This window comes from Thunnus thynnus, chromosome 11, assembly GCF_963924715.1.
Source record: "Thunnus thynnus chromosome 11, fThuThy2.1, whole genome shotgun sequence".
Taxonomy (NCBI): Eukaryota; Metazoa; Chordata; class Actinopteri; order Scombriformes; family Scombridae; genus Thunnus; species Thunnus thynnus.
This window is the reverse complement of record NC_089527.1, coordinates 14,162,489-14,179,433: the sequence shown is the minus strand read 5'-3', so window position 1 is coordinate 14,179,433 and position 16,945 is coordinate 14,162,489. Positions and strand designations below refer to the sequence as shown.

General features: G+C 38.8%; 2 protein-coding genes across 2 annotated transcripts; one reads left to right on the top strand and one right to left on the bottom strand.

The window, feature by feature from the left end:
* Nucleotides 1-15: 15 nt before the first annotated feature.
* zgc:152951 (uncharacterized protein LOC569013 homolog) lies at nt 16-10,862 on the bottom strand. The gene is made up of 11 exons (XM_067603274.1): nt 10,658-10,862; nt 9,316-9,555; nt 8,920-9,037; nt 6,466-6,618; nt 6,135-6,329; nt 4,751-4,824; nt 4,462-4,659; nt 3,959-4,096; nt 3,755-3,844; nt 3,276-3,419; nt 16-2,881 (listed from the first exon to the last, which is right to left on the bottom strand). Exons 2-11 carry the CDS (start codon nt 9,553-9,555, stop codon nt 2,753-2,755), a joined length of 1,479 nt encoding a protein of 492 aa, XP_067459375.1. The 5' UTR covers nt 10,658-10,862; the 3' UTR covers nt 16-2,752.
* A 1,267-nt stretch (nt 10,863-12,129) lies between these two features.
* On the top strand, nt 12,130-16,149 carry c11h3orf38 (chromosome 11 C3orf38 homolog). The gene is made up of 4 exons (XM_067603272.1): nt 12,130-12,329; nt 12,612-12,787; nt 14,589-14,833; nt 15,764-16,149. The coding sequence occupies exons 1-4, from the start codon at nt 12,203-12,205 to the stop codon at nt 16,125-16,127; spliced, it is 912 nt and encodes a 303-aa protein (XP_067459373.1). The 5' UTR covers nt 12,130-12,202; the 3' UTR covers nt 16,128-16,149.
* Nucleotides 16,150-16,945: the final 796 nt, after the last annotated feature.

Sequence of the window (16,945 nt, the reverse complement as noted above, 5' to 3'; positions counted from 1 at the left end):
GAAAGAGGCAGCCGACAGACTCAATATATACTTTATTTTAGTTCAGCGTTGCATATTTACTATTCATAAACATATTGCTTCATTGTTAACACCAGGACAGAAGAAAATAGAATTGCTTATTTAAAAAAGTTTTTGCATCACATTTTCCTGATACATGTGAGGTAATTTTTAAAAAGTACAGGAATATACATAGATAAAACAATTTTCCTCAGTTAACATAAGTCCACCAATTATCTATTGTTCCTTATTTTTTGTTTCAATCAGTCAATAATGGAATTACGTGTGGTAAAGTGAGGGCTTGTATATTACAGGGAAATTTGTGAAGGTTGAATGATAAATCTCACACTTTTTGAGTTTAATTATGGCTGGCTTCACAAAACCTGGGTTTGCACTGTTGAATTCCCTTATGAGGGTCTAAATGACCCTGTATTTGTCATATTGGGGTCAAACTATTACGGCTGAGCTTACAGGCCAAGAACAAAGTGACAGAGGGGCGGTTCAGCTACAGGCCAACATTCAAGACTGGAGGGTTTTCCAGTATCATGCATTCATTGCATGCATCATTCAGTTTTAACCATGCTAATTTAACCATTTGCTTTGGAGCTGTTTGTAGCTTGAAGAACAAAAATAACAGCAGAATTATAACATATGACACAATGTCTTATGAAAGGAATATGGACTGTACAGAATGAGCTGGAATTGTTATGACTATAAACACTCATATTATCCTTGGACCTGAGATAAGAAAGTCAGTGAATTATGGAAACAGAGAAAGCCCCTTATTTATAGTTTCTGTCTAAGCTCCACAGTCCTTATTACCATAGAATTATGTTAATTAAATGTGTGGGCATCACATTGGAAAATGTACAATTTTTAAAATGAAGAAGTCTTAACTTTTAAGGCCAAGTAAAATGGATAACCAATAAATGGAAAAAAAACTGTAAAAGTTTAGGTGGAAACACAACTCACCAAACATTAAAAATCAATAAGACTTACACTGCTACATTTAATTGCATTCATGACTACTGATGTGGGTGATGGGAAATATTTTGAAGAAATATTTTGAATATTCTGCAGACACTCTGGAATAAATAGCTTGATAAACACAGCACATTGTTCTCATGTAGACAAACAGTGAACATTGTCATAGTGAAAAAAAAATGTACAAATATGTCTCAGTAGTATTCAAACCCAGCAAAAACATGCAAAGTGTCAAAGTGCATCCAAAATGGGTAGACTCTGGATAAATATTTCATTTATTCACAATATTACTATGTCCTTTACTAAATAAGTGTGCTAAAACACAACAGTAGCACTTTTTCAATTTAAACTGGAAGACCTGGATTAAAAAAGAGGGGTGAACAACCTTATAGGTTCACATTAGGAAGAAACAAAATACCACTGGGGGTCAGGAGTAAAAGCTGAACAAGACACAAGACAAAGTCTGAGCTTCTTAAACAAGCACACAGTCGCTTTTTTTGTGTTTTGGTTTTTAATTCAGGGGCTGGATCCTACAAATAACCCCGTACACAAAGATGGGGACTTCAGAGGATACAGCGCCCTCGTAGCCACTGTGGCACACGACATGTGCCATCACAGCAGCATGTAACCGCATTTTGTTTGTCCCTTGAAAAAGCGCTGAATAAAAGTTAATAAGTATTTCTCTAGGTAACACTAAAACTCAGTGCTAAACCTGAGTCATAGTGGTTTATAAAGGAAAAGAATTCACACACTTCTTTATAAAATCTTCAAAAAGCATCTGGTGTTTTACAGCCACAAGTGGAGTTATATTTATATTTAACATCCGCTGGGTGTAATATGAGTTCCCTTTACATTAAGTGTTAAAACTGCAGCAGCTATTATTTTCTTAACCTGTAGCATGAAAAATCAACCGTTTTACATCTGCAGGTTAAAAATGGCCCTTACAAATTCTACAGATGGTGCAGCTTTGCATTGTCATCTGACAATGACAGATCAGCTTTGTAGAAGTACCGTTGTAAGTTCGCAGGGTTTTAATATGGCTTGTCAAGGCAGAGAGTTTGGAGAATGAACCGAGTTATTGTCTCCATCTGCTCTGATTAAATGCTGTGATCAAACGTTTTTGAGCTTCATGTGAATAGTCTAACAAGCGTTGAACTGGACTGAGAAGATAGGGATCATCTATGACTCCTGAGTTGCTGACACCATTTAAGGGCTAGAACTGGAGAGCATGGGAGCTGTATTGATGATTAAAGTTATTATTACATAGTCAGCAGTAGACCTGCTCTAAAATAAATTGTGATATGTCTGTCAATTTTCAGGGTTTGACATTTTACACACTGTAGGAAACGTTAATAAAAGGATGTTAATAACAAACTTAATATGCATTTTATCCTATTAATTAGGCTGATGCAGCATAAAGTATATGCGTACAACTTGATTTCTATAATAGACTCCCTTCAAACCATTAAAATGTACAACTCAACAAAGTATATAAACTTCCAAACATGGGGCATGGGAGCTTACGACAAGACCTTAAAGCTAAAATAAGCCTACAAGAGAAGAATGATTTGATGATACAGTGCAAACTAGACCCTCTCACCACTAGCTTTGTTTTGCATAAAAACATCTGCATGGTTGAGGACCGGTGGACTGCATCTGGCAAGCAAGCCATCACCAACCATCTGCTTTTAAAGTGGATGCAGCGCAGCAGAAAGTGAACAGACGCAGAAAGACGTTGCATATAGCTCGACGTGTATGTGTTTTGCGTGTCTCAGTGGCTGCTGTTGGTGCTCCAGTCGTAAGGGAGGAAGCTCACTTTGGTCTTCCCGGCAGAAAGGATGCCTTGCAAGCTGGTCTTCTTTGGGGAGTCTCCCATGTGCTCAAGCACCCAACTCAGCAGCTTTGAGAGAGACAAAGTGGAAGAGAAAACACAGTGAGGTTGACGGTTAGTGGGGTGATCTCAGCATTTTTATATCAGCTTCTACTTTTACCTGTTCCATGTTTTACCATGGCGTCAATGCATGTACTCATGCCAACTGTTGCATTGTCTCCACTGCTGGCATATTGCTTTTACTTAAAGAAATTTGTAACTGACTTCCATGTATGTGACTAAAACAGCAACCTTAGATAAAAGGCTTGTAATATTTGCTCTGAAGATATGATTGGAAAAGGTAAGTTAAGGGTAAACACTTCATAAATTAACTAGTTACCAACTTTACTAATGATCACATTTCAACCTTCATTAGCAGCTCAGTACAAAAAGATAGAAACTTCAAATTTAGATTCAAAACTACCTTCTCATCAGTGCCTCCAAAGTCGGCCTTGTACCATTTGAATATCTGACTGAGTCGCACTTCTCTTTTCCCAGAATCCACCACACAGCCGTCATCATTCTCCAGGAAGGCCTCGGCCGCTACGCGGAGCTGGCTGTCGATGTCCTGATAGAGTTGAGTAGATCAAACTTGATTATTGACCATACAAGCTTTTTAATATTACCAGATGTGTTATACAAGAATGTCGAGTTTATTTCCATTACTTAACACCAACTACACAATAAAAAGAAAACAGCAGCACTGGTTAATATGAATATAACATGTGTACTTTGTCAATTTTAAAAAATCACGGACGCTACTTAGGCCTGTTCTATTTTCCAAACTTCTTTACCAAAAGAGGCTGAAACATTTAGAGTTAGAATTGTTTCCACTTGAATTGCTCTTGCCTTAAAAAAAAAAAAATTAAACCAATTAGGTAAGTATTTTTGAAATCAACTTACCTGTGGGGTGTACGTTTTAATTGGTGGGCAGCCCTTTGCACCACAGTTCAAGGCAAAGTGGATAAGGGGTTCAGCATCTGGAAGAGCCACCTAGTGGACAACATGAGTGAAAGCGTAATAAAAGATTATATTAGTGTTTCTACACGATACTGCTACCAGTATTGATAAAATGTTCAACTCTGATATAACAGAATGTCTGAATACTTGTAGCCGTGGGTCTGATTTGGAGAAGGGTCTCCGAAGCTGTGCGACACCTTTTCTGTTCCCTCTCAGAACACCGTTCTCAATGTCCTGTAACGTAAACACTTCTCCTCCAATCAGGTAGCTCACATAGTTGAAGAACTAAAAAAAATGGGACAGAAACAAATATTTTAAAATAATGTTATCCATTCCTGCTTCAGTGGATTAGCATAAAAAATTAAAGTTGTCTTGAAATGGTGACCTTGTTAAAAAGAAGTTAAATGGATATGACCATTCATCCATTCATTCAAGGCAGTACCATAATCAAACTGTGCCTTTACATAATTTTGTTTGTCTGAATGTAAAACAATGATACCAGGAAGTGCGGTTAAGAGCTTAAGGGATCCAGAAACACCTGTAAGTAAACCCTATATGGACTCTGTGGAATGTGGTAAAGATTTCAGGGTTTCGGGAAACACTTAACAACACTTAACGTTACAACTTCGAGTGCAGGTTTGTAGTCCTACTCTGTATCTTTGCCACATGTTGGTTGGGGCCCCCAGACGTAGATTCCCATGGATGACCAAGGTATTGTAGATGTTGATGAAGAAGGCCAGCTTCTCCTCCCGGCTCAGCGAAAGCAACTCCACCCTCTGAAGCTGAATGGCCAGCTCACAGTAACGTTCAAACGCAGGGTTCGTTGACATGCCTTTATAGTCCACAGACTGCGGCAGCAAGGAGAACACAGGCGTTCATTTTCTCCAAATATACAGGAGTAAAGTACAGTGACTTATTTTTGGCAGTGTTTCATATTACCTTGCCATCAGCAGAGAGATGCTCAGAGAACAATTTCAGAATCATCTCTCGTAAAAGCAAAGAGAGATCAGCAGCTGAGAGAAAGAGAGAGAGATAAACAGAGAGATAGAAAATGAGTTAAACATGTTATGATAGCAAGAAAAGAGATTTTTTTGGCTCGTTTTTACACCATCACTGATGGATTTTTAACTTATTTTGCTGTTGAAGCTTTGATCAATGACCATCATGATTGTGATGGATGCTCGCCGCCACTAATCACAATGAATCCACTGATGTATTTTTGGAAATTGGAAAGGACTTTGACAATTATTGAATCTCCTTAAAAGCTACAGTCCGTTGTTTTGTTGTAGTTGAAAGAAAACATTAACAATTAGCTTTGCCAAAATTTTTGTGGTGTTACTGGGAATCATAGCATAGTCATAAAGTATAACTTTAAAGTAGATATTGACTAAGCTCATGGGGAGAAAAACACAAATTGCATACAGATCAGGCTAACTTTGATGTGGTACAAATGAGATCATTATTAAAAAACACTAACTGTGAGAAAAAAGAGCAATTAAATAAATTCAAGAGGAAAACAGCCAAGCATAATTACACCAACACTTACAAAAGCAGTGACGGTAATCACCTCAGTGTAGCATAGCACAGATTAGCTTGTAAATTAGCCTCTGGAGGGGTGCAACATTCAGTTAGAAATACAACAATACAGAGCCAAGCAATATGTCTCATGACCAAAGGACAAACATCTTTGGAGAGTGAGTTGAAACCTGAGTGAAGCTGCCACTAGCCGCCGTTTTTGTGCCAAAAAGTTACTTTTAATTTGGCGATAGAAAAACAAAAAAGATTTGCACAATTTGTTCATTGCACAACTTTGACAACTTTGTCAATAACAAAATATATTCATGCAAATGTGTGTGAAATCCAATCAAAACATTGCATAAGAATCAATTCAAGGATTCTCATGGTGCTGATAAAGTTTTATGACAGAATTATAGGACTGAGTTTACCCAAATTCTGCTCTTTCAGCAGATTGAGTTTGCACAGCTGTTACAGGTGGCACTGTGACAAGTGAGCAAACTGCATCCGCTGATGAAGGCGGCAACATGTGGCTGAAAGCTCTAAAAAAAAAAAAAAAAAAGAAAGGTCATGCAGCAGTTCTAAGTCACCATTTTTTATGAAAAGCCGTTATCAGATACATCAATGAACCCTGCTTCTACCACCACAATGCTCACTGACACACTACACAAACCCAAAGGGACCAAATACCAAGCCAGCAGCAAACGACACAGGACAGAGGTTAGAAAAATGTTTAAAGGACACCAGTCAGCTTGAACTTTCAATCTGATGTGTGTATGCCCCCAGGTCTGGTCCAGTCCTGACCTACCCTGGATGGGACTGCAGGCTGCCGTCTGTCCTGCGTTGAGGGCTGAATGAGGGTCATCCTCCAGCAGCCTGTAAAGTGTCTCCCCGCTGTCCTTCCCTTCTCCAAAACTGCCATCCTGCTGCCCACCGCCACGCACACTGACCATGTACTTCTTCTGCAAGAATGCCTGGCCAGTATTAAAGGCCTGAGCCCTGCCTAGCACACACAAGGCCACAGTGAAGGGTTGACAGATCTGGATCTGGATTCTGGAGTTGTCAGATTGTTGTAATAACTGCTACAGAATCACAACACAGGATGTCTGTTTTACTGCAGGTCTACAGCCTTTACTCACCCATTCCCTTCTCTTTCTGCAGCCAGTCAACCAGTTGATCACCTGAGAAGCTCTTTTTGTATAAAGTCAGTCCCCTTCTATGATTGCCAATCACACTGCCATGTTTGAGGTCCTCTACCAGGTCCGCAAACTCATCTCTCTCACACTGAAACTCTGTGAGAGCAGAGTCACACATACACAAACAGACAGAGATACACATGTTCACACTAACATGTAAAAAAAGGAAGATGTGGATGCGTGAAGTCAAGCATGTGCACAAAAACATAATCTGAATCACCAAAGTTAGGTCATAGCTTGATATACTCCAATACAGAAAGAGGGATCAAGGCAACAAACTGATTACATGTAAGTGCAGTTGTTTTTTATGCAGAGATGTAAATAAAACATTTATTTTTATTTTGTTAGTCTATTAAATATCGCCCTTTATTTTCTACATGCAACTAGTAGGCTTTTTATAGATGGACCAGCATATAATGCCTTCACGCACAGTCTGGCAGGTATCACAGAGAAAACTAATTTGAGCCCTCATGTGACGTGCCTCTCTCTGCCTTCTGCTTGTCTGGTTGGTTTGGTTTCCTGGCTCAGGAGCCAGAGGGAGAGGTTGGAGAGGACATCAGGAAACTACCTGCACCTGGGTAGTTTAGGCCTCAGCCTATTTGAGTGGCTTCCTTGTTAAACTAGCCGGATACATAAGGGTTTTGTGTTCGTTTGCACACATCACACACACACTTCACTCATCCGCACACATGCATTCACCACTGACCTAGCTGACTAACATTATTATTATTATATTTTATCTTAGGTTGACAATAAATGTCATTTTACAAACTTTATTCATGTGCGATTGCCTTTTTTGTCGCTGACTCTGATCCAATTCGTGACACTCAATTAAATGATTTGTGTGCTGAAATTACCAATGTGTGGTCTCACATTAAAGGGGACAATCATGCTTTTTGTGACTGTCTGCCATATTTATACTGTTATGATGTCGGATGTGCATGTGTGCACCGAACTGATAGTAATGCATAAAGCATCAGAAAGTCACAAACAAGACTGTTGAAGGGACAAGGACAAATGGATGTTATGATGATGTTGCTACTACTACATCAAAGCTAACAATAAATTGAAATATTTCTCTACAAAGAGCTGTGCAGCTGCCCCTTTGGACCACCTGATAATTACAAACAATGAGGTACTGTGAGGCAGGCTGGTGCTGCTGGTATCAGCCAAAGTATCAGGTTTCCTTGTCCATCTTTGCATTAGTGACAGGAGATGAACACACGCTCACACGTTGCCGTTACTCAAGCTTTCCACATATGCCAGCACCATTTCATAACCACTTGGCTCAACTTCTGAAAAAGATGACGCAAAACCAGACCCACTGGCTCTGGTTCACTCAGAATTTGAATACTGGAAGGAAATTGTTTTTAACCATGGCCGTAAATCATAGTTACACTTTACATTATACCATGACCACTGAAAAATCTCCATCCTGGTGTGAATGAACTTTTAGTAAGTGGACAGTATAACCACACCTGCTGCAGAGTTTGTTTGCATTTCTAAATCAATGTGTTAGTGAACTCTGGGTAAGACCGCACCAATGAGGCTTAGCTAAAGAGCTTTGAGCACTTGTAACTACCACCAGCAACAAAAAAAAGAATAACAACAACAACAACAACAAATAAAAAATAGCTTCTTTCTTGAGAAACACAAACAAAATTTCAAATGTGTTTATATTTGCATTTATCTGGACGTCTAAATCTAACGAGAGAGGAGGAAAGAGAAGACATCAGATTTAAGAGAGAGAGAGAGCACTATGCAATAAGTTGTAATAATGTTATGTAGCAGAATCCAGCGCTGTTCTCTATTCTTACAGACTCAGTGAGTCAAGATTTGAGAATAATTTGTAAAATTCTCTCTCCTCTGATTTCAAAACTTGTCAGGATTTCAAAACTCTTGGTCCTTATGAACCTCTTCCTGTTAAGCTAGATGTTGCCTAGCAACGCAACCAGCAAACAGCTAGAAATCATTTCATGATCAAAATTAGTTAAAGTAAATTAAAAATTCTATTTTTTATTTGATTACATATGATAATTTGTTGGTAAGTGGCCGTGGTATAAGTGGGATAATTCCCTCCGAGGCAAACCTCCCTTCGTTCTTACACTCTGTTAGTGACGCTTTCCCCGTCAGTGTGGTTCATTTCACCATCTGACAACACAACACACTCATTCCAAAACCATCTGACACATTTCTTTTTCTCAAACTAATCTTTGTACAGTAATAGCTAAAACACACAGTGAAATGTGCACCAAGGATAAGCAGAGGAAAAGTCTACTTCTGCACCAAATTTCTCACCAGTGGTATAAAAAGTTGTTTCTCCTTGTAACAGGCGACAAAGTGATCTGAAAAATAGCAAAAGCTTTTCACTTTATGTGGGAGCACTAAAGTCCTCACCTCCATCAGGCTCCCCAGCTGTGTCCTCTAATTGGTTCCCCTCCGGTAGCGGTGGAGCATCTGTTGGAAGAGGCTCATCCTTGACCAGATTCACCAACCTCTCAAGCTCCTCGGGAGCCTGGGGGGGTGAAACCGATCAATAAATACATATATATGGATGTGCAGTGCCTTAAACAATTACCTACTTTGGGACTTTTTCATGCTTTCTTTGTTTTTGAATCATAGTAGATACAATTACAATGTTTTTGACAGTAACATTAGTAACATCTGCCTCATAAAAGCTGAGGTAAAATAACAATATATCTTAGTAGGAAGCTTTTATCTACCCTCTTTCACAAGAGACATGAATACATCCTAAAAGAAGGAAGTGGTTTTTTAGGTTTCTCTTCTCCTCACCAATTTCTGCAGGTCATCGTTGCCCCCGACATGAACGCTGTTGAAGAAAATCTGAGGGACTGTGCTCCGTCCTGTCAGCTCCTTCACCCGGGCCCTTAGCTCTGGATGCCTCCCAATGTCCACATCACATACTGGTACTCCCAAATGCCCCAGGGTGGCCTTCGCCTGCATGCAGTGTGGGCAGCCTTGGATGGAGTACACTGTTACCCGGCCCGAAGCGTTGCTTTCAAACTCCCCCATCTGCAGTAATAACGGACAGACAAGAGAACACAGACTCTTTTAGGCTTTAGTTATCAAGAAAAATTTGGCTGAACTCCATGTTCTTTTCCAGCAACATTCTGCTTTATATGCATACGATTTTAAACATTTACTTGTGGTTAGTTTGTGGTTTAACATGTTGATGATGTGAGAAATGCTTGGCTCATCCTCACAGCTCAGTTCTGTGTATTTACTTGTGTTGAGAGCAGGCCAGTGTGATGTGTGTGAAATGTTAGTGACTGATAAGACAGTTCCTCATTTGTTGTGACAGAGTTTTAGGCCAGCAGTCAATAAATATTACTCAAGGTTTATCAAATCAAACCACCTTGTTGATTTTAGTTTGTAGATAATTGATCAAGGTCCAAGGTTTTTCCTTCATGTCTTGGTTTGGTTTGCTTATATTCTGTTACAAAACAACCTAAACATATTCCCACATATTCAACAATAAACTAGAAAACAGAAGCACACAAATTCAAAACCTAGAACATGGACATGCAGAAACAAAACAAACAAACAAACAGAAATGTGAACAACACATAAAACAAAGAGTTTTGCATAAAATTGAGGAATGGCACCCAAAGCTTAATTTCATGTGGAACATGTAAATAAGCCTTAGAAATTTGCATAGCTGTTACTTAAAAATATTATTACAGAATTAGTTAAGCACATTCACTTGAAAGTTTGTTACACTTTGATAGTAACTAATGTTTTCTCTCAACCATACAGTTATAAGATTTTTAAAATTAAGAAATCAATAAGTTAAGAGCCCTGAATTGTAGAACGACACCTTTTGTGTCTGTAAAAAGTATTTAATTATATTTGAAGGGGTTTGAACTGTTACCGACACGCATTTCTTTATTAAATCCCCAAATTTTCTTATGGAGTTCAGGATATTAGTTTCAATAACTGAACAGCTACAACCGACTAAACTAACATGATTGATTAACGACACAACTCTCTTAGTGACATGTGAGTTACACTAATTAGCGCTGGATATACAGCGTTAACAACGTCCTAGCTAAGCTAATTTAAGGAATAGCAGCATATAATGTAGATATATTAGCAAATGATAACAATACGTTACCTTTCAGCGTTTGACTCCTTACTTGACAAAATTAGATCGCACAGCAGATCCTATTAGTCGTTACTTAGCACACATTAGTTAATGAATGTGTTAAGCCTAACGCCAGCTGAAACGTCTCTTATCTTGCAGGTAAATTGTCCAGCTGCTTGTGCTGACTGTACATCGTCACTGCGCAGGCTAACCTACACTAGCTGCTGCTGTGGTTAGCGAGCTTGTCTTCTGATGCCTTTAGGTGCTCCCCGTAAATTTAAAACTCTAGCGCTGGTGACTATGAATAACGTGGATATGTGGTGGATGTGGAGATGAGAAGTGCAGCGGCAGAAAATGTGAAAAAGAACCCAAGTGTAATCAATGTGGGGGGATTGATGAGATATAGCAAGCAGACTGTACAAAGAGAAAGAAAGAGGTAGAAGAAAGAAGATCAGGCCTAAGAGAAGGCTAAGCCATGCGGAAGCAGCTAGGAATGGAAAGATTCAAGATGTAAGGGAAAACAAATTAGGTAGGGAGCATGATGAATGTTGTTTTACTAAGGACAAGATTAAGTTCATATCATTTCTGGCTGTGGTGATTAACTGTGCCACTGAGGCAGAAGGGAAATTCAAGAGAATCGAGATAATTGTTGATGCAGCGAGAAAGGTTTTGGATATCATGGAAATTACTAGAGAGGAAATGCAGGGGCTGTTGAAAAAGGCTTTCAGGCCCTCTCAGAGCCTAGATTGAGAAGTTAAATTAGAGAATGGGATGAAGGGTGGAGAAGAACTTCATTTTTTTACTTTTATTTAGTCTTTAGAGAATTTAGGCTTATTTTCAATCGAGTAGAAGGCAATAATGCAACATTTTGCATGCAAACCGCCTCTAAAAATCAATGAAGAAGAAGACTATGAATAATAATACACATAATCACTATTAACATTACAAACCACAACAGACTGATTCCTCTTGAAACTATAATCTGCCAATTGTCTTGGATGAACGTTTCTCTTTTTTGTAAGGCAAATAAAAACCATAGACAGTTGTAGACTATAACAAATATCTGACCAAAGAAGAGATAAGTCATACCAGTAGAAAGAAGTTAGACAAGAAGACACATCAGAGAATATGACATATTGTATTTATGCTGTTTGTGGCTTTTCTCCCAGAACTGGTCCTGCCCTGAGCCCTCTGCCCAAGTGCCCTGTCAGTTCTGGACCTCTGCCACTAGTGTGTAATGAAAAGCCATTTTTTTATGTGTAGGCAAATTGTTGGGGCATTGCAGACTTAATGATTTCAATTTATTTATTTAGAATGTTTAAAAAAACAGATGAAAATCAAACATAATTAACACTGAAAAACTGGGATTAAAACAGTTGACAACAGTCAACATCCAATTGTAAATCGAGTTCTCTTAATTACGATAATTCCAACATGACATGAACGCGGCAGTACCGTGGCAACCATGGTTTTGCGCGGAACCTTTTCCATCTGACTTGTTCCTGTACGGACATCGTCCAGTAGGACATGAATGGCTGAAGAGAGGCGCTTAAAAATTGAGCTACTGTATCAAAGATGTCAGGACTGTCAAAAAAAGAGCGTGCTGGATGTAAAAAGATACTGAACTTAATGTCAAATGACGACCTGCTTTCACTTAGTGACACGGTTACGAATAAGATGATAGTCGTGGAGAATATTACAGGTATGTTTTCGATCTGTGTCAGATAGCAAAAAGCAAGACAGGATACCACTGAGCTAACGTTAGTTTCATGTTATAATGTTGAAAGACGTAACCTCCAACATAACGACAAACACGTATGTTCAGGACGTAAAATTATTGGTTAATAAAATGTTAAATAGGCTATTTAGCTTAGCTATACAAACAGTTTTTTTCTGATGTCATGTCACCTCGGCCTAAAGTAAAGTAAGTTCAGGTAATGAAGTTATCAAATTGTCCTTCACCGTATGTTAATCTGTTATATAGAGGCGACAGAGACAATTTTGTCCTTCACTAAAAATGCTGAGGAGCTCCTGAGAAGAAAAAAGGTTTATCGTGACCTCATATTCAAGTACCTGGCCAAAGAAGGGGTGGTGATGCCCCCGAGCAGCGAGAAACACCAGCTGGTGAAGAGGACGCTGGAGCTGTGGTCCTCTGGGAAGGTAGGGACAGGAGGCCAAGTCAGGCAGCCCCAATATATTGACATGGTTGAATATATGGATTTATAACAATATATAGGAAAAACCGGTACAGGCCTGAAAGCTTGGCCCCTACAGTGAGAGGATCCAGTGGCTGCTTTGGGGGGTCATTTTGCTGGCATGGTTTGGGTCCACTTCTCCCCTTAGAGGGAAGGGTCACTGCAAATCAATACAAAGTTCTTCTGAGTGATCACTTTTATCCTACAATGAAACATTTCTATCCTGATGGGAATGGTCTCTAACAGGATGACAATGCCCCAATGCGCAGGGCACGAGTGGTCACTGAATGGTTTGATGAGTATGAAAATGATGTGAATCATATCAGAATCAGATCTCAACCTAACTGAACACCTATGAGAGATTTTGGACTGATGTGTGAGACATCGCTCTCCACCACCATCATCAAAACACCAAATTAGGGAATATCTTTTTGAAGAATGTCAAATTCTGCACATACATCATTCTGCACAGTGAAGCTCAAACATCCAACTTATTCGTGACAATAAGCAAAATATATTTTTGAGAGGAGGGGGACTTTAAATCAGGTGTCATACAGTCAGGTGGTATCCTCCAAAACCTTTTAAACTTATCTGTAGTAGAGCTGCAATGATCAGTCAATGAATTGATTAGTAGATCAACATAAAATGAATTGGCAACTGTTTTGATAGTCCAAACTTATTGCAGCTTCTCAAATTTAAAGCTTTTATGTGTCATACATGACAGTAAACTGAATACATATGGGTTCTGGACTGTTGATGAGACATAACAAAACGTGGGTTTATTACATGCATTTTTCTCTATTTTCTGATATTTTATAGACAAAATGATTCATCGAGAAAGTAATTGGCAGATTAATTGATCATGAAAATAATCGTTGTGGTCCTAATCTGCAGAACAGCTGGAAATGGCTAATTGTACCACTTATGACTAATGACAAGTCAAGACAAGAAATAAAGTCAGTTCCCAGATATTTTTAGTGTTGAAATCATTCAAAAAAAAAAAGAATCTGTTGGCTCAGTTGCCTCATCACAATTTTGGAAAAAAAATTTATATAATAATGTAGTTAACTCATCTTGAACAGAAATTCAGAAAGCATGTTTGACAGTGGTAAAACATATGCTGTAACACATGTGTAATTCTTTAGGATACTAATACAAATACTAATATATACTAATACTTATACAAATTTGAGACTCCATTGAAGCAGCTTTGTGGACAGTTTTTATGTATTTGGAATTTACTAGTACACACATGCTAGTGTAATAAAGTTTATTAATTAGAAGATATGGATAATATGACTCCTCTCCTCCTTAACATATTGATGGAGATATTTTCATCTTGATATTTTTCTAGAACTTAAACCGTTGTTTAAAAAACATCAATCAGTAATATGAGAGGACATTTATCTGTATTTTTTAATTGAGGCACCAGCTATTGCTGTTTTTACCAATTTACCAACTTTTATATAAGGAAGAACTTTTTGGCTTGTGCACCCACAAAAAAATCCTTGTTGGATGGAAACATCTGTTCACTAAAATGTTCTTGTTGCAGTCAGAAAGTATGCTTTTTTCTGTTTTCCCCCTGGAGTAATTGTTGCAACATACTGCTCTCTCTACAATAGTGTTTCAGAGGTTGTCTCCCTACAAGAGAAAACATCAAGTATTAGCATTTGAAGATGTGTTATTGAAACATGTCGACTAAATAGTACTTCAGGCACAACTTGGCAGTCTGTTTGAATATACCAGTAACTTCTCATTCCTTTAAGGTGGTGGTTGATAAAAGCCTTCCAGGAGAGACAGATGACAACAGAAAGAGAAAGTCCACAGAAACAGCATCTGTCTCCACGGACATGAAGACTGAGGCTAGCTTTGACCCGCTGGTCCTTGGACAACAGTTCTGCCAGTGGTTCTTCCAGCTCTTGAATAGTCAGAATCCCTCACTGGGCCAGCAACCTCAGGACTGGGGACCAAAGCACTTCTGGCCAGATGTGAAGTTGCACCTCCTCTCCAGGTAATAACATCATTAACAATTAGATGGAAACATTTTAAATTTATAATTTTGTTATCAACATGGAACTGCTGCTGGTAATGTGTGGTTTGTTTACCTCTTGGTGGTCACAGCAGTTATGTATTTTGGGCAGGTTTTTATTTATTGCAAATTGGTTTGAAGAAAGACTGCATGGTAGGGAGCAACATGTTTGATATGTGTTGGTCTCTCCTGAATTCATTAAAGTGTGTTGAGGTTTATTATTGTTATTGCCAGGAGGATGCCCATTAGTTTCCACTGACACAGTCGCTCATCCTCCTGGGATCCGTTAGTACAAACAAGTATACACAGGACAAGATGTACTGTACATGATAACAGTTTTTCACCCTTTTAACTGATATATATTTCACTCGCAGTTTGAAACTTTTTGTATTAGACATATTTGATGTAGTTTTGTACAAGGTTTCAATCTGAGGGATTTATTGTAGGTCTTGGAAGATATAACTGACTCTTAGTGGAGTGCTCATGTTTTTGACTAGTGTATTTAAGCTGGAACAAAGCCTGAGAAGATGAATTTCCTAATAAACAACAGGATATTTAGATGAAGTCTGGTTTTGACAGGCAGCCAGGATAATTTTGGGATGCAGTTTGTCAATGCTTGTGTGATATGAACAGTCAGTGCAGAGCTAGTCTAGCAGCTCTGTTTCACATTAACTGCAACTTTAAATTCTAAATTTTTAAGTTTTAAATTTAAGCATTTCCATTTTAGATTTTCAGTTTCTGAAGTAAAACACTGTGGCAAATAAAAACATAAGCCATCAGAATAATACAAAAGATGCAATCATCTCATAAACTTCTACACTTGGGTGCTTGAAGTTGACCTTTGTTTTTCACTAGTTACAACTACAACCCCAAACCAAACTCTGATGACAGAGCTGTACATTTCTTCCTCAGAGCCGGCAGCGAACAGTCAGAGGAGTTCCTGGGTGCTGAACTGGTTAGCCTTCGTCTCCTGGCCTTGACCAAGGAAGAGCGCCTCCTTCTCAGCCCCAACCTGGAGCCTCGGGGCCTCAAGGCGCTGGCCTCCCCACACGGCCTGGTGCTGGTGGCCGTGGCTGGGACCATCCACAGAGATACAGCTTGTCTGGGTATCTTCGAGCAAATATTTGGCCTCATCCGCTCCCCACTGGAGAAAAACAGCTGGAAGATCAAGTTTGTCAACCTGAAGATCAGAGGGCAGGATGCTCTGGGCGGGTCACAGATGGAAGCACCCGCCTTGAGTTACAACTCTAGTGAACTGCAGCTTCTCTGCAGTTGATGACATTCAAGATACTTTTTTTTTTAAAAACATTATTCACCCAGGAAAGGCTTGACTGGGTATGCTCTGTGTTTACTCATTACTCATTTAACCTGCCCAAACACATTTGTCTTCAGAGATCGGAACTCGCAACTTTACTGGCAGAAACCCTTCTTATTCGCTACAGGTAGGTGGACACTCATGCATCTGAATGTATTGGGACATCATTGATGTAATGTAAAAAGATAAGGGTTTTTCAGATTTCTGCTGCTTCCTGTTCTGGAAACTTTTTTCTTCAAATATACTGTCTGTACCATGATGCAAAGCCTGTTGTGTTTTGGTAGCCTGTGCCTTATGTAAAAACAAGTATAAATGCAGACATGCATATGCTTCTGTAAATATGTAACATATGAAAGATTATATATAACACTCATGCACACGTGTGCAGTATAATGACAATTGGGTCACTTCTGGGATACAGAAGAAATGTCGTGTGTGTTCGTATGACAATGAAAAGTCAATTAAAATTGATTTTGAACACAAGTTAATACCACTGTGTTTTTGTTGGATGAGTAAAGGTCAGCCCAGCATGTTTACAGATTTATCTGATTTGTATTATGTTCAACAAGCTGAGAAAGTGAGTGTTATCATGCAGGCATCCGTGTGTGTAAATCTCTAAAGATTTGCAACCATTTGGAGATGGTTAAATATCTAAGAGGTGATATTTATACATTCAATATTTGAAGCCTTCACTACAATGTAATTAACACCCACCAGATAGGCTCTGTTGTAATTCTAATGCAGCATGTATTGTAGTACTGATACTGCTTTTTCCTTTA

What these genes read in the sequence shown, in the direction of transcription:
- zgc:152951 (XM_067603274.1), bottom strand. Translation starts at nt 9,555, where the DNA reads ATGGGGGAGTTTGAAAGCAACGCTTCGGGCCGGGTAACAGTGTACTCC. An exon ending in ACATGTGGCAAAGATACAGA is followed by an intron (nt 4,097 to 4,461) that starts GTAGGACTACAA and finishes CATTTTTTTTAG; the next exon opens with TTCTTCAACTATGTGAGCTA. An exon ending in AATCAGACCCACGGCTACAA is followed by an intron (nt 3,845 to 3,958) that starts GTATTCAGACAT and finishes GTTGTCCACTAG; the next exon opens with GTGGCTCTTCCAGATGCTGA.
- c11h3orf38 (XM_067603272.1), top strand. Translation starts at nt 12,203, where the DNA reads ATGTCAGGACTGTCAAAAAAAGAGCGTGCTGGATGTAAAAAGATACTG. An exon ending in AGTCGTGGAGAATATTACAG is followed by an intron (nt 12,330 to 12,611) that starts GTATGTTTTCGA and finishes TCTGTTATATAG; the next exon opens with AGGCGACAGAGACAATTTTG. An exon ending in AAGTTGCACCTCCTCTCCAG is followed by an intron (nt 14,834 to 15,763) that starts GTAATAACATCA and finishes TTTCTTCCTCAG; the next exon opens with AGCCGGCAGCGAACAGTCAG.